The 23,410-nt window shown below is 43.1% G+C and overlaps 1 protein-coding gene across 3 annotated transcripts in view; it reads left to right on the top strand.

The window, feature by feature from the left end:
• Window positions 1–725: 725 nt before the first annotated feature.
• Window positions 726–23,410, top strand: part of LOC115136082 (alpha-tectorin-like) — a 49,645-nt gene continuing 26,960 nt past the window's right edge. Inside the window, exons 1-12 of one of the 3 annotated variants that reach the window (XM_029671483.2) lie at window positions 726–807; window positions 1,124–1,396; window positions 12,466–12,530; window positions 12,833–12,972; window positions 13,132–13,419; window positions 13,831–13,968; window positions 14,261–14,426; window positions 14,528–14,940; window positions 15,094–15,664; window positions 15,966–16,576; window positions 18,306–18,876; window positions 19,068–19,735. In XM_029671483.2, coding sequence (XP_029527343.2) covers window positions 12,467–12,530; window positions 12,833–12,972; window positions 13,132–13,419; window positions 13,831–13,968; window positions 14,261–14,426; window positions 14,528–14,940; window positions 15,094–15,664; window positions 15,966–16,576; window positions 18,306–18,876; window positions 19,068–19,735 — 3,630 coding nt within the window. In that variant the 5' untranslated portion in view covers window positions 726–807; window positions 1,124–1,396; window position 12,466. Of the gene's footprint in view, window positions 808–847; window positions 1,397–12,465; window positions 12,531–12,832; window positions 12,973–13,131; window positions 13,420–13,830; window positions 13,969–14,260; window positions 14,427–14,527; window positions 14,941–15,093; window positions 15,665–15,965; window positions 16,577–18,305; window positions 18,877–19,067; window positions 19,736–23,410 lie in introns of those variants that run through there. The other 2 variants (XR_003864567.2, XM_065023785.1) reach the window with 2 other exon arrangements.

Here is a 23,410-nt window from a genome sequence, read left to right as displayed (position 1 = left end):
GCGAGAGAGAGAGGGTTCAAGTGAAAATCCGGCCTATCGTCCCCATCTCAATTTCTCCCACTTCTCCTTGTCCTCGACATTTCCCAAAACACTGACCGTTAGCACAGGAGGATCCCGGTCCCGGCAGGCCCACTGGGATCATGTTGTTTTTTGTCCCCTTTTGTGTGTCGCTCTCTTTCACAGGTTGGTTAAGAGTATGTGCTTTTTACACAACAAGGCATGGGAGGTGTAAAAGAATCCTCCACAGAGAGCCCCTACACTGGTCAATGGGAGCCCCGGGTCGACCCTCAGTCCTGCAGCCTTTCACACATCCTGCTCCCACCTCTCCAGTTACCTCCACTGTCCCCCTTACAACAAAGACCCAAGTGACTCCCCTCTCCTTCCCAGACCCTATCAGCACGGATCCACCTACGATTTCCCTTATGCCTAATCTCTCCAGGATCTATGGAAATAAGGTGCGCTGTGTGTCCCTGTAAATGAGGCCGTCCCTAATTAAAGAGAAGCACACAGTGTGTCCTAAGTGACTCATGTTAATTCTGTAACTCAAACTACCCAAGGTCTTGAAAAAGCAAGGTTTTAGTATGTGTGTTTTTCTCTCTCTTTGTGTCCATAAAATAACCCAGAGTGAGACTGGGCTGCTTTGGCTGGGTCTGAGTCACTCCGGTAGAAAGCTTTAGCCATACATAGACAGACCCTGTCGACAGGGCTGATGGGGGGGGATCAGGGCCCAATCCAAGGGGCTGACATTTATGTCCAAATTCCTATTTGTTTAAACCGTTTTGCCTTCCATGCTTGGAGGGAAATAAGGTCTAGTTTCAATATTTTGCCTTTGCTTGTGTAGTATTTCCTCCCTCATTTCCAGGATCTCTTATTTGCTCTCTCCCTCACTTTCTACACACTCTCTCTCCCTCTTTCTGCACTCTCAAAGTCCCCCTCCCCACTTTCCCCTTTCCCCAAACACTGATTTCTGATTAAGTTGAACACTATCCCCGGTAAAGTTTGCACCTGCCTCTTTTAGTAAAGTTCCTTCCAGAGCTTCGGCAGGGGCTTACACTTTCTCTGCTCCTCTCATTCAAGTATTCTCTTTCTCCCTGCTCCTTTTGAAATCCATTGGATGCCCTAGGCGAGGATTCGGCTGTTTTCTGGGACTCCCATTATTGCAGTACCATTAATCCTGCTGGAAGTGGACGAGAAGTGCTCCTCTGTTTGGATGTCCACCCCCTCCCCTCCCACCACCATCACCACAACAACCACCACCACCCCTCAGTCTTTCTCCAGTCCTCTCCTCACTTCTTTTAAACTCTGTGGATGTTCCCAGCTGGATGGAACACAGCTGTGTACTGGAGGCAGCCTGGTGAGAGTGGTGAGGAGCTAAATGTCCATCTTCTGAAAGCAGGTGAGTGGTCAATCTATCTACCTCTTCCTCTATCTCTCTTTCACTCCAGCAGGTTCCTCACCGACAAGTGGACAGTTAAGGTGCACCTGAATCTGACTCCTGGATAGGTGTGTGTTTTATACTTGTTTATCCTTGGCATCTCATAGCTTTTTGAAGATAATCCACTGATAGACATGGTGTATACAGCATTTAAGGTATCAGGACATTTTATAGCGTCACCCATTTCAGCTCTTAGGAAATATGGACATGAGAGTATAGAGGGCGTCATATTGCTTTATGAGCATGTGTATGGTGATGTCTCACAGGGAAGATGACGGTGCTATCCTTGGCATTTGGTCTTGGAATAATGTAATGCCTTTCTTTCATTAGTTAATACTGTATTAAGATTATATGTTCAGTGTTATAACATTGCTACTGCTGAGCATCTGGCAATATAGTTTGACTTGACAAGTATGTGCTAATGAAGATGTGTGTTGAGAAGTTAATCAGTCTGTCGTTTTAATAGCATTTCAGTAACATTAGCCATCAGTCCCTAATCTACTTGTGTCTTCAGATACATGGCAATAATTATGCTATATTTGAATGTTCTGCTAGCTGTATTATTTCATGAATTGGATACTCCCACAATTGTTTGTGTTCTATTAGTTGTAGCTAGAGTAAACTCCTGATACATTCAGAAGTTTAGGGCACTGGAGTGTGAGCCCAGAGGGGTTGTGTTTACACCATTAGAAGAGCTCTTTCTTTTGAAAGTGCAGTCCCTGAGTGCATTCCCGGGCTTTATCGCCATTGTTCTGTTGAAACATTATGGAGTAAATGTCTGTCAGATAGTGTGGGGGGAACTGAAGGAGTGAAAATAGCAGTTGTGGTAATCTCTGTGTTGACAAAGCATGACGACAGGGCGATGACTGAACGATGATCCCCTCTCACCAGGGTCCACTAACCTTGGCACACCTGAACACAATTTACCATCAGGCTGAATACTGTACACGCATTAAAGAGATGACAGTGGAGATTTGGGAGAGACATACTTCATTCACATCACATTCCCCAGAGATCACAATGAGGATAACTGGGCATACCACATCATTTCAACATGGACATTTGGGTAATATTTGGTTGAGACGTTGTTCAATGAGATTTCAACCTTTATTCACCCACTCAAAAAGACTGTCAGAAGTTTGTTGAAATCCCATTGTGTTATCACTGGGCTTTCAACCATTTAATAGCACAACAGAGTTAAAATGGGAATACATTTGATCACTGTGCTTCATCTCATAGCACAACAGAGTTAAAATGGGAATACATTTGATCACTGTGCTTCATCTCATAGCACAACAGAGTTAAAATGGGAATACATTTGATCACTGCTTCATCTCATAGCACAACCAAATGACCTGAATTGCAGTTGAGATTGCATTACATAATGCAAGTGATCCAAGCTGTTTGAGATTCTGCGCATATTATTATAGCAGTTGTGAAGATCTCCACAGACCAGCGACCTGCATGCTATCTTGATTATGATTACATAAGTAGTTACTGTAGGCTTAACTCAAAATGTGGCCATGGATGTGTTACTCATTTTAATGTTGAATAAATACTGTTACATTAGTTTGTTAGCCTTAACTTTTTATGTGACTCCAACATCAATTATTAATTTGTAGATTAACTGAATATTGATTTCTGTTTGGTTGACAACGCAACCAAATATAAACATTTGAAAGGATATCCAACATATCAATTATTAATTTGTAGACTACCGGTAGATGGAATTAAAGCCAGACTAAGTCAGTGGCACAGATGGAACTATCCAAGCAGAAGATGAATCTCCTTCAAATGTTGGTAATTGGTTGTCTTGACAACCAAACACAATTCAATATCAAGTTTGTCTACAAATGAATCATTGATGTTAGATTCCTGTCTCCATCTCAACCAAAATCTAAGTGAAAGAATTGGACTACATTTAAGGACTAAACTTACATTGTTGGTTGAGATGGAGATGTGAATCCAACATTTTAATAATTAACTTGAAGATAACATTTGAAATCAACCAAAGCTTGAAACTCTAGGCCTATATGTATTGTCTGTATTCAGTTGAAATGAAAGCTGTTGATGACTTTGCAAATGCTATAAAGGCCTAATAAATAATATCATCGATATGAGACTTATAAAGTATGGTAACATTTCATTTGCTTTGTTAAACCCTTTGGAATGACTTCGATAGCTGGTGGTGCCTCCATGCATCTCACTTCAGCCTCTCGATGGACCCACTCTTCTCACGTAGAACCCCCCAGCCGCTATACATAAGGGTTAAACGGCAACATTCTGTGCATTACCTTGGAATAATGCTGCAGGACGAGGTGGAGCCCAGTCCCTTTGCAGAGTTAATTTTTTAAAGATAATGTACAGAACAGAGGCGTTTATCGTTAAATAAAGGTACAAATGTATTTTACTTTTTTTTTTTTTATAAATCGTGCTTATTCCACATTTGCATAAGAAAATAATATGAAAGCACTAATTTACCAGTATAAATATTTTTTTTGTTGATATTTTCATAAGCGACAGTGGGGACCAGAGAAATTCATGTTCATCACTCACCATGTTAGGTCATCAGATGCTCCAAAAAAAAGTATCTGCAAAAATAAATGAATGCTAGTTAGCTAGCTACGTTTTTTCCTTGTTGGACCTGCATTTACAATATATCCAATTTTGGTTTGGGTGGTTGTTGGTTTAGCTTTCTGTGACTTTGAAGCAAGTCCGGCCTGCATGTGAAGGTGCTTATTGCGTCATGATTGCAAGGTGTCCCAATGTCTTTTCCAACTGTCCCGATATCTTGTTTTAATGTCCATTCTAACCAATCAAAAACAAGCATTCAATAATGCTGTGGTATGATTTAATTTAATTCACAAGGTATTACAAACTGGCCACAGTATTTAACTGTCAGTTTTTCTCCAATTCATTTACAATGACATAATCCACATATTTTTGGTATGTTAGGGGAGGAGTAGGAGCTTAGAAGCCCTAAAAAGGCATAGCGCCTCAAAATAAAAAATACAGTTGAAGTTGGAAGTTTACATACACTTAGGTTGGAGTCATTAAAACTCATTTTTCAACCACTCCACAAATGTCTTGTTAACAAACTATAGTTTTGGCAAGTCGTTTAGGACATCTCCTTTGTGCATGCTTTTTCAGCTACTTTGACATAGGTAATTTTTCCAACAATTGTTTACAGACAGATTATTTCACTTATAATTCACTGTATCACAATTCCAGTGGGTCAGAAGTTCACATACACTAAGTTGACTGCCTTTAAACAGCTTGGAACATTCCAGAAAAGTATGTCATGGCTTTAGAAGCTTCTGATGGGCTAATTGACATAATTTGAGTCAATTGGATGTGTACCTGTGGATGTATTTCAAGGCCAACCTTCAAACTCAGTGCCTTTTTTGCTTGACATCATGGTAAAATGAAAAGAAATCAGCCAAGACCTCAGAAAAACAATTGTATACCTCCACAAGTCTGGTTCATCCTTGGGAGCAATTTCCAAACACCTGAAGGTATCACGTTCATCTGTACAAACAATAGTACGCAAGTATAAACACCATGGGACCACGCAGCCGTCATACCGCTCAGGAAGGAGACGCGTTCTGTCTCCTAGAGATGAACGTGCTTTGGTGCGAAAAGTGCGAATCAATCCCAGAACAACAGCAAAGGACCTTGTAAAGATGCTGGAGTAAACAGGTACAAAAGTATTTATATCCACAGTAAAACGAGTCCTATATCGCTGCTCCAAAACCGCCATAAAAAATGCCAGACTACGGTTTGCAACTGCACATGGGGACAAATACCATACTTTTTGGAGAAATGTCCTCTGGTCTAATGAAACAAAAATAGAACTGTTTGGCCATAATTACCATTGTTATGTTTGGAGGAAAAATGGGGAGGCTTGCAAGCTGAAGAACACCATCCCAACCATGACGCACGTAGGTGACAGCATCATGTTGTGGGGGTGCTTTGCTGCAAGTGGGGCTGGTGCACTTCACAAAATAGATGGGTTCATGAGGAAGGAAAATTATGTGGATATATTGAAGCAACATCTCAAGACATCAGTCAGGAAGTTAAAGCTTGGTTGCAAATGGGTCTTCCAAATGGACAATGACCCCAAGCATACTTCCAATGTTGTGGCAAAATGGCATAAGGACAACAAAGTCAAGGTATTGGAGTGGCCATCACAAAGCCCTGACCTCAATCCTATAGAAAATTTGTCAGCACAACTGAAAAAAATGTGCGCGAGCAAGGAGGCCTACAAACCTGACTCAGTTACACCAGCTCTGTCAGGAGGAACGGGCCAAAATTCACGCAACTTATTGTGCAAAGCTTGTGGAAGGCTACCCGAAATGTTTGACCCAAGTTAAAGAATTTAAAGGCAATGCTACCAAATACTAATTGAGTGTATGTAAATGTTTGACCCACTGGGAATGTGATGAAATAAATAAAAGCTGAAATAAATCACTCTCACTCTCTCACTCTCACTATTATTCTGACATTTCACATTCTTAAAATAAAGTGGTGATCCTAACTGACCTACGACAGATAATTTTTACTCTAATTAAATGTCAGGAATTGTGAAAATCTGAGTTGAAATGTATTTGGCTAAGGTTTATGTAAACTTCCGACTTCAACTGTAAGTATTGCTTTATGTAATTTGTTTTTTATGCAAGAGCTACACCTCAAAAAATGATAAATGTAATATTGAAAGATAATCTTGTTGGAGAGGCCTATGCTGCCACCTACTGTAGTAACAGAAGAGGTGTAGGCATCCTGATAAATAGGAATACACCTGTTTCCATTACTGTATATCCCAGCATACGGACCAAGAAGGACATTTTCTCATTTGAATTGTACCTTACATGAGGAAATATACACATTGATTTATATCCTCCCAGGTGCAAACCTGGTGTTTTGAGATATAATTCAAGCTATATTAGATCAACACCAGACTGGAACTATTATTTTAGCAGGTGATCAGCCATTTAGCAAGTTAGACAGATATGGCAATAAAAAAAAGTGAAATTCAAGGAACCTCCAAAGAGGCTGAACATTTTCATCTCTTCAAATATTTTACAGGAACTCTGCAGATTATTATTACCAACTACAAAATACTTTATTTTGTCTCAAAGTAAGGAAAGCTATTCAAGAATTGACTACATTTTGATTTACAAAAATGCACTCAACAATATACTGGGTTTTAAAATATATGATACGGTGCCTTCGGAAAATTTTCAGACCCCTTGACTTTTTCCACATTTTTTTTCTCTCAGTAATCTACACACAGTACCCCATAATGACAAAGCAAAAACAGGCTTTTAGAATTTTTGCTAATGTATAAAAAATGAACAGAAATACCTTGTTTACGTAAGAATTCAGACCCTTTGATATGAGACTTGAAAGTGAGCTCACGTTCATTCTGTTTCCGTTGATCATCCTTGAGATGTTTCTACAATTTGATTGGAGTCCACCTGTGTAAATTCAATTGATTGCACATGATTTGGAAAGGCACACACCTGTCTATACAAGGTCCCACAGATGACAGTGCATGTCAGAGCAACAACCAAGCCATGAGGTCGAAGGAATTGTTCGTAGAGCTCCGAGACAAGTTTGTGTCGAGGAGAGGCACAGATCTGGGGAAGGGTACCACAAAAGGTCTTCAGCATTGAAGGTCCCCAAGAACACAGTGGCCTCCATCATTCATAAATAGAAGAAGTTTGGAACCACCAAGACTCTTCCTAGAGCTGGCCACCTGGCCAAACTGCGCAATCGGGGGAGAAGGGCATTGGTCAGGGATGTGACCAAGAACCCAATGGTCACTCTGACAGAGCTCTAGAATTCCTCTGTGGAGATGGGAGAACCCTCTAGAAAACCATCTCTGCAGCACTCCGCCAATCAGGCCTTTATGCTAGTGGCCAGACGGAAGCCACTCCTCAGTAAAAGGCATGTGACAGCCCGCTTGGAGTTTACCAAAAGGCACCTAATGACTCTGACTAAGAAACAAGATTCTCCGGTCTGATGAAACCAAGATTGAACTCTTTGGCCTGAATGCCAAGCATCACATCTGGAGGAAACCTGGCACCATACTTATTGTGAAGCATGGTGGTGGTAGCATCATGCTGTGGTGGGAATGTTTTTCAGTGGCACGGACTCAAATCAAATCAAACTTTATTTGTCACATGCGCCTAATACAACAGGTGTAGACCGTACCGTGAAATGCTTACTTACAAGCCCTTAACCAACAGTGCAGTTCAAGAAGAGTTTACCAAATATTTACCAAATAAACTAAAGTAAAGAATAATTAAAAGTAACACAAAATAACAATAACGAGGCTATATGCAGGGGTGCCGGTACCGATTCAATGTCCAGGGGTACAGGTTATTCAAGGTCATTTGTACATGTTGAGATAGATGTTGAGTGACTGCATAGATAATAAACAGTGAGTAGCAGCAGTGTATAAAACAAATGGGGGGGGGGGGGGTCAATGTAAATAGTCCGGTGGCCATTTGATTACATTGTTCAGCAGTCTTATGGCTTGGGGGTAGAAGCTGTTAAGGAGCCTTTTGGTCCGGACTGGGAGACTAGTCAAGATCGAGGCAATATGCAAACATTTCTAAAAACCTGTTTTTGCTTTGTCATTATGGGGTATTGTGTGCAGATTGATGAGTGGGGGAAAACAATTTAATACATTTTAGAATAAGGCTGTAACTTAACAAAATGTGTAAAAGGTCAAGGGGTTGGAATACTTTCTGAATGCACTGTATAGTGATATTGGATCATTCTCCTGTATCGTACCCACAGAAAATACACTTAGTGACAGAATATGGAGAATGAACAGATTGCATCTTCAAGACCCAAAAGGTATTAAATGTGTAAATGAAAACAAAAATGAATTTTGTATTACAGATGTAGACCTAGAGGACAGAGAAAAGCTGACCCCCTACATAATTTGGGATGCATTTAAGATGTCCTTTAGGGGAATGATAGTCTCATACTCTGCAAAAGTTAAATCTGAGTTAGTTATTGATTTGTATTCATTTCTATTTTAGAAAAAAAAAAAAAAATCTTTACATGGTAAAGAAGATAATACCAATTCTGAACTTAAACAGGTACAGTGGGGCAAAAAAGTATTTAGTCAGCCACCAATTGTGCAAGTTCTCCCACTTAAAAATATGAGAGAGGCCTGTAATTTTCATCATAGGTACACTTCAACTATGACAGACAAAATGAGAAGATAAAAAATCCAGAAAATCACATTGTAGGATTTTATGAATATATTTGCAAATTATGGTGGAAAATAAGTATTTGGTCAATAACAAAAGTTTATCTCAGTACTTTGTTATATACCCTTTGTTGGCAATGACAGAGGTCAAACGTTTTCTGTAAGTCTTCACAAGGTTTTCACACACTGTTGCTGGTATTTTGGCCCATTCCTCCATGCAGATCTCCTCTAGAGCAGTGATGTTTTGGGGCTGATGCTGGGCAACACAAACTTTCAACTCCCTCCAAAGATTTTCTATGGGGATGAGATCTGGAGACTGGCTAGGCCACTCCAGGACCTTGAAATGCTTCTTACGAAGCCACTCCTTCGTTGCCCGGGCGGTGTGTTTGGGATCATTGTCATGCTGACAGACCCAGCCACGTTTCATCTTCAATGCCCTTGCTGATGGAAGGAGGTTTTCACTCAAAATCTCACGATACATGGCCCCATTCATTCTTTCCTTTACACGGATCAGTCGTCCTGGTCCCTTTGCAGAAAAACAGCCCCAAAGCATGATGTTTCCACCCCCATGTTTCACAGTAGGTATGGTGTTCTTTGGATGCAACTCAGCAATCTTTGCCCTCCAAACACGACGAGTTGAGTTTTTACCAAAAAGTTATATTTTGGTTTCATTTGACCATATGACATTCTCCCAATCTTCTTCTGGATCATCCAAATACTCTCTAGCAAATTTCAGACGGGCCTGGACATGTACTGGCTTAAGCAGGGGGACACGTCTAGCACTGCAGGATTTGAGTCCCTGGTGGCGTAGTGTGTTACTGATGGTAGGCTTTGTTACTTTGGTCCCAGCTCTCTGCAGGTCATTCACTAGGTCCCCCCGTGTGGTTCTGGGATTTTTGCTCACCGTTCTTGTGATCATTTTGACCCCACGGGGTAAGATCTTGCGTGGAGCCCCAGATCGAGGGAGATTATCAGTGGTCTTATATGTCTTCCATTTCCTAATAATTGCTCCCACACTTGATTTCTTCAAACCAAGCTGCTTACCTATTGCAGATCCAGTCTTCCCAGGCTGGTGCAGGTCTACACTTTTGTTTCTGGTGTCCTTTGACAGCTCTTTGGTCTTGGCCATAGTGGAGTTTGGAGTGTGACTGTTTGAGGTTGTGGACAGGTGTCTTTTATACTGGTAACAAGTTCAAACAGGTGCCATTAATACAGGTAACGAGTGGAGGACAGAGGAGCCTCTTAAAGAAGAAGTAAGTTACAGGTCAGTGAGAGCTAGAAATCTTGCTTGTTTGTAAGTGACCAAATACTTATTTTCCACCATAATTTGCAAATAAATTCATTAAAAATCCTACAATGTGATTTTTCTGGATTTCTTTTCTCATTTTGTCTGTCATAATTGAAGTGTACCTTAGATGAACATTACAGGCCTCTCCCATCTTTTTAAGTGGGAGAACTTGCACAATTGGTGGCTGACTAAATACTTTTTTGCCCCACTGTATATGATATTTTACTTTTGAAGAGAGCCAACAGCTTCAGGTTAAACTAAAAAAAGCATACTATTTTATGCCAAATAAACCTGGTAAACACCTCACAGCCCTCACAAAATGAGTACACACCAAACCAGTTTATAATTTTTAAAGATACAAATGCTTTAATTAGAAACAACAATGTCAGAGTCATGTCTTAAGTGTAAAACTAACACTAACTCAATAATTCATAACTTCTGCGAGAGCTGTCAAGTCCAAAAGTTAAAGGTAGAGTTAGAAAGTTGGATGTCAGAAGTTTGACAATGTAAATTGACTTTTAATCCACCCATCTGCATATTCCAAGACATGGCAAATGGGGGTGCGGTGAGATACCCAGTGGGTTGGACAATATTATTTTTGTGACAAACTGAAGATGCCATTACTTAAATACTGGGAGTCAAATGATACTCCAACGTTAAGAGAATGGAAGAATATACTGCTTCATTATTTTAGACAGAAATAAAACAAAATTTGTCATATGGGGTAGAGTCTTACAAGTATTAGAAACAACACTGAGTGTGGATACGATGGGAACTTGGGTCTGCGCAAGTGTGACATAAAAAAACTAAAACTAAAATACAATATATCAAAAAAGGAATGACTTCGATAGCAACAGTGAAATATATTCATTTATTAAGAGATCTCTCAATAATCATTCTCACAATAACACATTGTTAGTAGTGACAAAGCTAAACCAGGGCTTGGTTAAAATCCTGGATGGATAGCCAAACAAATAGCTGTAAATAGATCAACTCTCCAGTAGGATGTGTTGCCTCGCCGGTTGTTTGTTTTTTCTGATAGTGGATATAACATTGAAGGTCTGACATTGATTCAAAGGTACAAATTCAACATATTTTATACAAGGTTTGCCTATGTTGAAAATGGGTTACAATGATGACATAATCCTATGGTTGAAATTCCCCCAGTTTACGTTGATTACTTTTTTCAAATCCAATATATTTTCCACATAGATTCCACGTCACAATATGTTGTAAAATTACTTCGAAACAATGTTGGTTCAACCAGTTTGTGCCCAGAATGTTGCATATGATACTGTCTCTCATTCTTAGCAAAAAGGTCAAGAGCCACATGAACTAATACATTACATTTTTTTTTTTTTTTACATAGATCTAGTTTTATAAATGAAGTTTTTTTAAACTACATCTACAAACGCTTAATTTTGATTATGTAGAACAATGGGCATGGATATCAATTAACATTGTCCATTATGAATAAAACATGCTATTCTCTGTGATCACTTTCAAAGGCAATAAAAAAAACACCTATGCAAAAAAAGTACCTTGAGTTTTGGTTTTTCAAATCAGTAATGAAGTAATACCGTAACCATTGAACCCCTTTGGGACTTTCTCCAAGCGTCTTACAGGCACAAATCAGAGAGGACACAACGTTAAATGATATTTTTACATTCAATTGACGACAACCATTCAATCAACATTCAGCTACCATTCAATCAAATGTTGAATTGAATTAGATCAGGAATTTTCCCTTGGATGGACTTGGCTGTACATTCTGGTTTGGCAGTGGGAAGCCGGCCAAGCCAGGCACCGACGCAACCCCAGAGGGCCACAGTAAGAACCCTAGCAATTCAAGCCTGCTCAATTAAAGCTATTAGTGCTCCACTGTTTACGCTCCCCTCTCTTTAGCCAACAAGACATGGCTCCCAAACAGACGTAATGAGCTCCCAGGCCCAGCTCCCATCAAGGAGACTCTGGAGCGGAGAGGCTTGGGTTGGGCCGCAGGGTCCATGGCTTTGAGAGGGCACAGCCCCACCGTGGTCCACTCACACGGGACCGCAAGGCGAATGTGATCCTGACACATTGTTCCTGAATGCATAATGGGGCCTTTTCAGGGCTCCTTTAATGGGCCACCGCGGCGGGGAGAAAGGGGTACTCCCAAGGGAGACATGGGAGACTGATTTTAAAGAAGTTACGTGTCGTCGTCGTCGACCGGCTGGCCGGTACTCCCTTGCTCCCCAGTGCTCTTGTTAAATGCTCCTGTTTATGAGAAGTTGTCTCTGTGAGTCATTTGACCCTTCTTTGGTATCAGCCTCCTAGAAGACATAGGTTTTAGTTGCTGGCGCTGTTGTTCATGAGGTTTTGGGGGTCTATGGCTATGGAAGAATCCGAAAAACTCAATCAACAAGCCCTTCCTGAATAACTCTCGTTAAATGCTTTGTCCTGAATGAACTATTCTCACTCTCATTGTCCCCAGTGGACTTACTTCAATCCCCTCTTTCTCTTTCCTCCATCTAGGATGCTCAGGCCAGGCACTCCAGTCATTCTGTTCCACCTCTTTAGCTTCTTTACTCAAAGAGAAGGTGAGTGACCTGGATCCCATTCTGATTCACATGTTTTCTGTATCTTATATAGAGGTATCAGAGCAAATTACTCAATGACCTCTGTCTTATAGACCGTTATGAAAGAGTAAAAGTTCTGTATGTTTAGAAGGCATAAGTTATTTTCCCTTTCTTTCTGGTTTAACAAGCACAACATTGATCTTATCTTGATTGAATTCTCCAAAATGTCTCAGATGATATGAGTAGTCTATATAAAAATTTGACCAGTTGTTCTCACTTCTTTGCTAGATCTGTTACAATTGTCTCCCTCCTTCTTCCTTCAGCTCTTTCTCAAGAGATCATGTACCCTTATGGGCCCGTCCACCGAGATCTGGAGACACCCAAGATGGATGATGGAAGTTCCACTGAAATAATTATACTCATGCCATTCATTTTCTTTAATAACCCCTATCGATCAATCTATGTAAGCTCCTATATACCCTTCTTTCCTTCAATAATGGCAAATATCTCAGAGAAATGTTAATCCACCATATCATTCACCTAACGATTAATTGTTATTTTTATCACCAATCTGTTCATCAACACATCAATCAGGACCGTGCCTCCCTCTCAATCTCTGCAGGTCAACAACAACGGTGTGATCTCCTTCAACGTGCAGGTGAGCCAGTTCACCCCCGAGGCCTTCCCCCTGAGTGACAGCAGATCCTTCATCGCCCCACTATGGGCAGACGTGCACAACGGCATCCGCGGAGACGTGTACTACCGCGAGAGCGCAGACCCAGAGTTACTGGAGCGGGCCTCACAAGACATCCGCAAGTACTTCAAGAACATGCCCACCTTCACAGCCACCTGGATCTTCATCACAACCTGGCACCAGGTCACCTTCTACGGAGGCAGTCAGACCACCCCGGTAAAATAACCACAATCACTAATCACAGGGATTATTATGCTCCACACTCAAAACACCTCTAGGCACACACACAGGAAAAGAGATGGTACCTGAATTGGGGTTCTACAGTATGTGGCCTTAGTTGACGATGGCCACTGACAATACCATTTATCCCAGAAGAAATTTTAAAAATCATGTGTGTCTGTGATCCATAGCCAGAACTGAAGGTAAATGTTGCCTCAAATAGAAATCTCATTGAACCTCTAGGTAAGTATTTGTTTAGTCTAATGGATGGTTAATTGTTTAGGTTAAAAGGTCCGTTCTGCCAGGTGGTGAATCTTTGTTTATTTAGTCTCACTCAGGGTTTTTCTTTTCTCTCTCTTTGGGCTCATATTGAACTTACTATGTCTGCATATTCTCACCTCTCTATAGGTTAACACGTTTCAGGCTGTATTGATATCAGATGGTCTGTCATGCTTTTCCATGTTCAACTATGGAGAGATCAACTGGAGCACAGGCACTGCAAGTGGAGGAGACCCTCTGACTGGTTTAGGTGGAACCACAGCACAGGTAGTCCAATCATGATAACCTACATATACCACCAACGGCACACATCAAACCAATCACATTTCCCCATGTACTACCCCTAAAACACACCAAACCAACCAACCAACCATGATGTCCCATATACCTCCCCTAAAACCATATCAGACCAATCATGAAGTCCCACCTATGACCTCTAAAACACAGAAGACCAACCCCCCAGATATAGCTGAAATACAGCAGATCAATCTTGATGCCTCCCACCTCTAAGTAAGTGATAACCTCCTCACTTGCCTTTCCCCATCTCTCCCATTTCCAGTCAGGTTTTAATGGAGGAGACATTGGTCACTTCCTCAACCTGCCTGGGTCCCGCTCCAATGACGTGGTTGAAATCGAGCAGACGACCAATGTTAACCTGCCTGGCCGCTGGGTCTTCCGTATAGACACTGCCCTGATAGACCCAGCCAATGGCTGCAGTTACAATGGTGAGTATGAAGTGGAACATAACAAAGACTTGACACACTGGACAAATATCTAGGTTCGGGAAGACCCCATAGTCATTAGGAATGTCCATATCTTCTCCTAGGGCGGTTCTATCGCCGCGGCGAGATCTTCTGGCTGTCTGATCAGTGCTCCCAGCGGTGCCGCTGCCTAGACTTGGACAATGAGGTGCTCTGCCAGGAGGCGCCATGCGGCCAGCTGGAAACATGCGAGCAGCAGGAGGGTGCCTTCTACTGCCAGCCCACGCGCACCAGCACCTGCGTGGTTTTCGGTGACCCACACTACCATACCTTTGACGGCTTCCTCTACCACTTCCAGGGCACCTGCTCCTATTTGCTTGCGCGGCCATGCTGGGAGGTGGCCGGCCTGCCCTTCTTCAGCGTGGAGGCAAAGAACGAGAACCGCGGCGTGGCTTCCGTATCCTGGTTGAGGGACGTCACTGTGGAGGTGTACGGCCACCGCGTCACCCTGCCTAAGGGCAGCCAGGGCACTGTACAGGTGAGGCTAGGTACATAAAAGTGGTCTGATCAGGTAGTTTGACAGGTAAGACCAGCAGATTCTGTGTACCTCTCTATTGGTTATCGAATATGGTGTTTACGTGGTACTAAACTCCATAATCCACCCTGAATCTCCTAGCTCTTTCTTTTCCAGGTGGATGGGCTGGTAAAGACACTGCCAGTCCAACTCCAGCTGGGTGCGGTCAGGGTGTACCAGTCAGGTGTTGCTGTCGCCCTGGAGACCGACTTTGGCCTCCTGGTGTCTTACGACGGGCAGCACTATGCCTCTATCTCCCTGCCTAGCTCCTACTTCAACAACACATGCGGCCTGTGTGGTAACTATAACGATGACCCTGCTGACGACCCTGTGCTGCCCGACGGCTCGCTGGCCGAGAGCGTGGTGGAGCTAGGTGGCAGCTGGCGGGCAGAGGATGCTGACTGGCGCTGCACGGATGGCTGCGCTCAGAACTGCAGTATCTGTGACCCGTTGACCGAGGCGTTCTACTTCCGCCCGGACTACTGTGGACTCATCAACAAGACAGACGGGCCTTTCAGGGACTGCAGGGCAGTGGTGGACCCCACGGCCTTCGTCTATAGTTGTGTCTACGACATGTGCAGCAACAGGGACAACATTACCACCCTCTGTCAGGCCATCCAGGCCTATGCCTTAGCCTGTCAAGCCCTGGGGGTCACCATACGACCCTGGAGATCACGCACCTTCTGTGGTAGGTGCTCTTCTGTCCCACATGTATCTCCCACATATGTCGGGGTAGGAATGGTTTTGTTTGGACATGAAAGGGACTCATAGCTACTTATCACTAAAATAAAGATGTAATTTGATGTTTCTGTTAGATGTGGTTAATATTGCTTACTCCAACAGCTGTCTTTATCTCTCATTCTTTCTTTGCCCCCACAATATCATAATATAACTTACAGTAGTAATAATTTAACACATAACAGCATAACAATGTTTCATTAATATAATTTGTAATATAACATCCTCTTTCTCCTTTGATTTGCTGCCAGCCCTGACATGCCCTGAGTCCAGCCACTACCAGGTGTGCACCAGTGCCTGCCCGGCCTCTTGCTCAGACCTCACCGCTCACCTGTACTGTGCCCACCCCTGCACCGAGGGCTGCCAGTGCGACCCGGGCTACGTGCTGAGTGGCAGCCGCTGTGTCCGGCGGCAGAACTGCGGCTGCGAGCGTGACGGCCTTTACTACCCCCTCAACGACACTTTTTGGGCGGGCCCCACTGGTGAGGCCAGAGAGTGTACCCTGCGCTGTGTCTGTGGGCCCAACGGCGAAGTCTCCTGCTTCAACGACTCGTGTAGAGAAGGCGAGGTGTGTGTGGCGGAGGTCGGCCTGTTGGGTTGTTACCCCCGCAGGGAGGGAGTGTGTTCTCTGGGCCAGAACGTTGTGACGGCCTCCTTCGACGGGGCCTCCATGTTCTTTCCGGACGACAGCTCCTACTACCTGCTGAGGTCGTGCGGGCCGACGCCGGCCAACGTGTCGGCTGTGGAGGTGAAGATGGGCCGGCGGTTGGTGAACAAGGGTCCGGCCTGGATGAGGCCCGTGGTGGTCAGGGTGGCCAACCTGGAGGCCCAGATGGGTGGATCGGACTTTGACACAGTGAAGGTCAGTATTATAGCCTGGTGCTCTAGTCTGTTTGTGCTTTAGCCAACTTGTCTCTGTGTTTGTTCATTGTCATGCAAAACATACAGTATGGGACCAGGCTATTTTGGTACTACCTCAGTCTTATGATTGAGAGAAAACGTATGAGTCTCCAGACAGATAAAGAGATCTGTAAAGATTCTGTTGAAAATGTATTCAGAAAGCATCAGTATTGTGGGCCTCGTTGCCGGTCGGGTTTCCAGACCTAGGCTAACTTTACTTCTGGACTAAGAATCACTTCCAGTGGAGAAACTCCATTTGACATAATTTTACACCAGGGATAGGCTAATTATGAGTCTGGGAAACTCGCCCTGAAAGTCTAATGTCATCATGAGATACCTTTCTCATGCTCAAAGTAATTTAGCTGGAATATGTATATCCCAACACTACATTACAGTAATTGAATGTTGCTGCCGGGTAAATCTATTTCAATTAAATCGCTTTTTGACAACACCCCTCTCGATTTGAATGAAACCTTCCATAAATATTTGCCAATGGTATAAGTGCTCAGAAAGGGACAATGTTGACCAATTTCTTATACCCCACCATGTCATGTCGTCATCACTGGAAAAGATAAACAGTTGAGATTGATTTAAAAGCTTACAAACAGGGTTGTCAAATTATTTGATCATTTTTCTTGGACATATTTTTTAGTATTTTTTTTAACCTTAAACATCAATGATCTAAAAACACATGAACTAGAGTTTTCATATTCGCATATGTTGTAGCTTACACTTAATTTTACATCATCACCTTGTGTTGTGCTCGCCATTGGTTGCTCTCAACACGCTCTTGAATATGGGTGTCATGCTCAGGATGGGTGTCATTTACAAAAATGTTAAAAGCATTTACATTTGAACTTTCAAATGGTACCACAAAGATGGTTGGAGGTCCACACATCAGAGAATGTTGACTATGGATGGGAATATCTTTTGTTTCAAATAATACTGTCAATCTTCCATAGGAAACCTATTGAAATCATAGAAATATAGATAATAGAATAGACATGACCATTTAAGTTGACATTCAACGGTGGGTGATTCGGCGGCCATCTTTGTTGTAGTAATTGAAGTAAAAATGTAAATTCAATTTCAATGGTGTACTAGCTAAATTGCAGTTGTCTGAAGGGATAGGTCCAATCTATGAATTACATTTCTATGATCGAAATGACGCCCACCCTGTATTCAAGAGCATGTTGTATCAACCAATGGCAGGCACAAAAAAAACCCACAGATGATGTAAAGTAGGGTCTAAACTACAACATACGTGAATATGAAAACAATCAGAATTTACTAAATGTTTGAAAATTGACGTTTAAGGTAAAATAATGCTGTGTGTATATATATATATATATATATTTGAAAGAAATTATTATAAAATAGTTTGACAAACCCGTTTTGTAAACTTTTAAATGATATCAAACTCAACCATTTATCTTTCACAGTGATAAAGACATGGTTGTCTCAAGATATGGTGGGATATGCAAAATGGTTCAACTTTGAGCACCTTTATCTCCTGGTTTTTGCATTCAGGTCCAAAAAGTAACTTCCTGACCACTTCTTCCATGGGCAAACATGTATGGAAAATCTTGTTTAAATCAAAAGGGATGCTGTCAAAAAGTGATTGAATTCAAATGAATTTACCCTGCTCTTACCAGTCTGTGACACAATGTTATGATGTCTCTAATTCCCAGCTGAACGGTGAGCCGGTACTACTACCTTATATCCACCCTCTGGAGACCCTGATGATCTACCGCGCCCCGGGCAACGCCACCGTGGTGGAGTCCAGCGGATTGGTCCTAGTCCGCTACACCCGCCAGGGCTTCCTCAACATCTCCCTCTCTACCCTCTTTTACAACGCTACCTGTGGCCTGTGCGGCCTCTTCAACGGAAACGCCAGCGACGACCTCCGTCTACCCAACGGCCGTCTGGCCGAATCCCCCGAACTCTTTACCGAAGGATGGCGGGCCATCGCCGACGACCTGACATGTAACGGCGATTGCGACGACCTGTACCGCATGTGCACAGACCTGCGGCTCTACCAGAGCCCATGGATGTGCGGCAACATCAACGACCCGGGGAACAGCTCCTTCCTGGCGTGCCACGGTGCCGTCAACCCCTCACCTTTCTTCCGGAACTGCCTGTACAACATGTGCGTGCGGGAGGGAAACCGCTCGGCGCTCTGCTCTTCGCTGCAGGCGTATGCCTCAGCCTGTCAGGACGCCCAGGTGGGCCTTGCCGCCTGGAGGAGTGCTACCAATTGCCGTGAGTTAGTCCCCTCACCACCACCACCTTGGAATGTTGTTGAGTAATTGACTAACCATGTATTTTTCCTTTATGAACCACGCATTGAATCTGCTAATTCTTTTTGTTTCTCTTGTTTCTGTCTCTGTTCGACATCTGTCTTTATCTCTCTACTTTTTTCTCTTTCTTTCTTTCTCTCTCCCCCACCGCAGCCTTGCCCTGTCCAGAGAACAGTCACTTCGATGAGTGCACTAGCGCGTGCCAGCTGACCTGCGCCGGCCTTGACGAGCATGACGAGCCGTGCCCACTGCCCTGCCAGGAGGGTTGCCAGTGCGAGGAGGGCTTTGCGTTGCGCGATGGCCAGTGCGTGGCACGCAGTGACTGCGGCTGCCTCGACCTTGGCAGCCGGCAGCTGACCACCAACCAAACCTTCTGGACCGACTGGGAGTGCAAAGAGCGCTGCTACTGCAACGGCTCGGACAACAGCGTCTACTGCACTCTGGCACCATGTGGGGAGGGCGAGTACTGCCAGGAGGGCCTTGAGGGCCTCTACTTCTGTCAGCCGCGCACCGAGGCGCTATGTGTTGCTGCCGGTTACAGCCACTTCCTTCCGTTCGGTGGTGTGCCCTTCGAGCTACAGAGCAGCTGTACCTTGAGGCTGGCTACGACGGCGTGCAACGGCGGGGTGGTGGGGGATGATGGGGATCAGAGCCCCGCCACCCAGCCTGAGACGAGCAGCAGCGACACCTTCCCTCACTTCAAGCTGTCAGCCCGGAACGAGGAGAGGGACACGGGGCAGGCCATCTGGGTGAGAGGGTTCATCTTGGAGGTCTACGGCTATGAGATTGAGGTGTCTCGGAGCTACAAACACACCATCACGGTGAGTGGATTTCACACTACCTCTCCCTTTTCACACTACCTCCTGAACCAAACTGTACTGGCTCTGATATTGCCCTAGACCACTGCGCCACCTGGGAGGGCCGGCTCTGATATTTTTCTTTCACATTGTCCTTTGTGAAATGCTCAGTAATGCTTGGTTTGGTTTGAGTCAGTAGTGTGAAAAACTCTTGAGGCACAGTCAAGACTTTATTAGGAAGAAACCTCTGTGGTAAGTAATGGGAACAGGCCAATAATCTTACCAATGCCTTTCAGAGAATCCAACTGAAAAGTGACAGGGGAAATGTGTTCTTATTATGTCTTAATTTCAGTGCGTATTCATCCTTCCAATGTGACTGATGTATTGTGAAAGTCACAGTGGTTGGACGTGTAAGGGAGAGTTATTTGCTAATCAAGCCTATAGAATAACGGAGAAAAGTGTGAATTCCTCTTTGATTGGCTCAGGGTGGATCTTATTTCAATCAACATCTTTTATCGGGGTGGATTGGGCTCAGAGGAACGGCTGACCTGAGCGACATTTGGAAAGGGTTCACAAGCCAACCCAAAGATCTGAGAAAACCACAATACACACACTTGATCCTATACACTCACACCCACTAGATATAACACACACACACACACACACACTGTCATGGCTGAATCAGAATTAGTTAGGTAACATTAAACATTAAATTAAATGTTTTATTTACTTTCATAATATGCTTATGTGAGATACTTGTCCTTAGGATGTCTTTTTTTGGACTATACTGTCGGCAGTTGTATTTTCCTTTCTTCTCTAGGGAAAAGTCACTTGGGGCCCAGAGAGGGGAGAGGTCAGGCTTGTCTTTTACATGTCTGGTAATGTGCAGAATATCAGAAAGGGAGAAGTCAGAATTGAACTTTTTCTTCATATGTGAATGTATCTGTTATACCATGTGATGGGAAGATGTCGTGGAAAATTGCAAGATTATGTTATAGTGCTTGTAAGATTATTTTATAATCTTTGTATTGCATTAGAATGGTTGTTTTATTCGACAGAATAGAATATGTAGACTATTGTGTGTTCAGTGTTCCACTGAGGATGGGCCTCAATGAGATAGCACTGACAGGGGAGATTTACAATGTCTTTGGCCAATAAAGCCTAAAAAGCATTCCAGATAGTGAGGTAATGTTTTGGTACTATGAAGTACCAGGAACGAGATTAGAATCTTGTTTTAGAGACCAAACTGAACGATAATTTATAGCTAATGCCATCTGGCTATGAGATACTCATTTTTTAAGTAAAAGGCCCTTTGTGAAGAGTTCCTGAGATCTGTGGTTTGTCATGTAAGTTGAGAGGGGTGAATCTTTGCTATAAAAGATCTCAGTTGCCATTATGTTGACACCTTCAGAATTCATTCATAGACACTGAATTGATCTGAGAGTCACAGGGCTATGGTTAAGCTCATATTATTAAAAGTTTAAGTATAACTCTGACTTGTGTGTGGTTTGTAAACTCTCCTCATTTAGTAATACAGGAAATTACCACGACAACACACACAAACAAACAAATACAAACAAGCAGACATACAGAGCCATCATGATCATAGGTGGCACAAGGGCACGTGTCCCATTATATTTGTCCTGTTAAAAAAAATTAAATAAAAAAAAACATACAGTACCAGTCAACAGTTTGGACACTGGCTCATTCCAGGGTTTTTCTTTATTTTTTACTATTTTCTACATTGTAGAATACTAGAAGACATCAAAACTATGGAATCATGTAGTAACCAAAAAAAGTGTTAAATAAATCACAATATATTTTATATTTGAGATTCTACAAATAGCCACCATTTGCCTTGATGACAGCTTACACACTCTTGGCATTCTCTCAACCAGCTTCACCTGGAATGCTTTTCCAACAGTATTGAAGGAGTTCCCACATATGCTGAGCACTTGTTGGCTGCTTTTCCTTCACTCTGCGGTCCAACTCATCCCAAACCATCTCAATTGGGTTGTGGTTGGGGGATTGTGGAGGCCAGGTCATCTGATACAGCACTCCATCACTCTCCTTCTTGGTCAAATAGTCCTTACACAGCCTGCAGGTGTGTTGGGTCATTGTCCTGTTGAAAAATAAAAGATGGTCCCATTAAGCACAAACAAGATTGGTTGGTGTATCGCTACAGAATGGTGTTGTAGCCATGCTGGTTAAGTGTGCCTTGAATTCTAAATAAATCACAGACAGCTTGCCCTGACAGCTTTGCATACTCTTGGCATTCTCTCCACCAGCTTCATGAGGTAGTCACCTGGAATGCATTTCAATTAACAGGTGTGCCTTGTTAAAAGTGAATTTGTGGAATTTATTTCCTTCTTAATTCATTTTGAGACAATCAGTTGTGTTGCGACAAGGTAATGGTGGTATACAGAAGAAAGCCCTATTTGGTAAAAGATCACATCCATATTATGGCAAGAACATCTTAAATGAGCTAAGAGAAACGATAGTCCATCATTACTTTAAGACATGAAGGTCAGTCAATCCGGAAAATTTCAAGAACTTTGAAAGTTTCTTCAAGTGCAGTCGCAAAAACCATCAATTTGCATCCTGTAGCACAAACTCAAAGAAGTTCTGGGACACTGTAATGTCCATGGAGAATAAGAGCACCACCTCCCAGCTGCCCACTGCACTGAGGCTAGGAAACACTGTCACCACCGATAAATCCACTATAATTGAGAATATATTGAATATAAGCACATTTCTACGGCTGGCCATGATTTCAACCAGAATACCCCTACCCCAGTTAACAGCCCTGCACTCCCCACAGCAACTCGCTCAAGCCTCCCCCATTACTCCTTCACCCAAATCCAGACAGCTGATGTTCTGAAAGAGCTGCAAAATCTGGACCCCTAAAAATCAGCTGGGCTAGACAATCTGGACTCTCTCTTTCTAAAAAATGATCTGTCAAAATTGTTGCAACCCCTATTACCAGCCTGTTCAACCTCTCTTTCGTGTCGTCTGAGATTCCCAAAGATTGGAAATCTGCAGCGGTCATCCCCCTCTTCAAAGGGGGAGACACTCTAGACCCAAACTGCTACAGACTTATATCTTTCCCACCCTGCCTTTCTAAGGTCTTCGAAAGCCAACTCAACAAACAGATTACTGACCATTTTGAGGTCCAAAACGATATCATAACCGCCATCGATAAGAGACATTACTGTTCAGCCGTATTCATCGACCTGGCCAAGGCTTTCGACTCTGTCAATCAAATCAAATCAAATTTATTTATATAGCCCTTCGTACATCAGCTGATATCTCAAAGTGCTGTACAGAAACCCAGCCTAAAACCCCAAACAGCAAGCAATGCAGGTGTAGAAGCACGGTGGCTAGGAAAAACTCCCTAGAAAGGCCAAAACCTAGGAAGAAACCTAGAGAGGAACCAGGCTATGTGGGGTGGCCAGTCCTCTTCTGGCTGTGCCGGGTGGAGATTATAACAGAACATGGCCAAGATGTTCAAATGTTCATAAATGACCAGCATGGACCAATAATAATAAGGCAGAACAGTTGAAACTGGAGCAGCAGCGGCCAGGTGGACTGGGGACAGCAAGGAGTCATCATGTCAGGTAGTCCTGAGGCATGGTCCTAGGGCTCAGGTCCTCCGAGAGAGAGAAAGAAAGAAAGAGAGAATTAGAGAGAGCACACTTA

The sequence above is a fragment of the Oncorhynchus nerka genome, linkage group LG10 (assembly GCF_034236695.1).
Source record: "Oncorhynchus nerka isolate Pitt River linkage group LG10, Oner_Uvic_2.0, whole genome shotgun sequence".
In the NCBI taxonomy this organism is placed as follows: Eukaryota; Metazoa; Chordata; class Actinopteri; order Salmoniformes; family Salmonidae; genus Oncorhynchus; species Oncorhynchus nerka.
The sequence above is the reverse complement of the archived record's forward strand: the minus strand, read 5'-3'. Positions and strand labels throughout refer to the sequence as shown.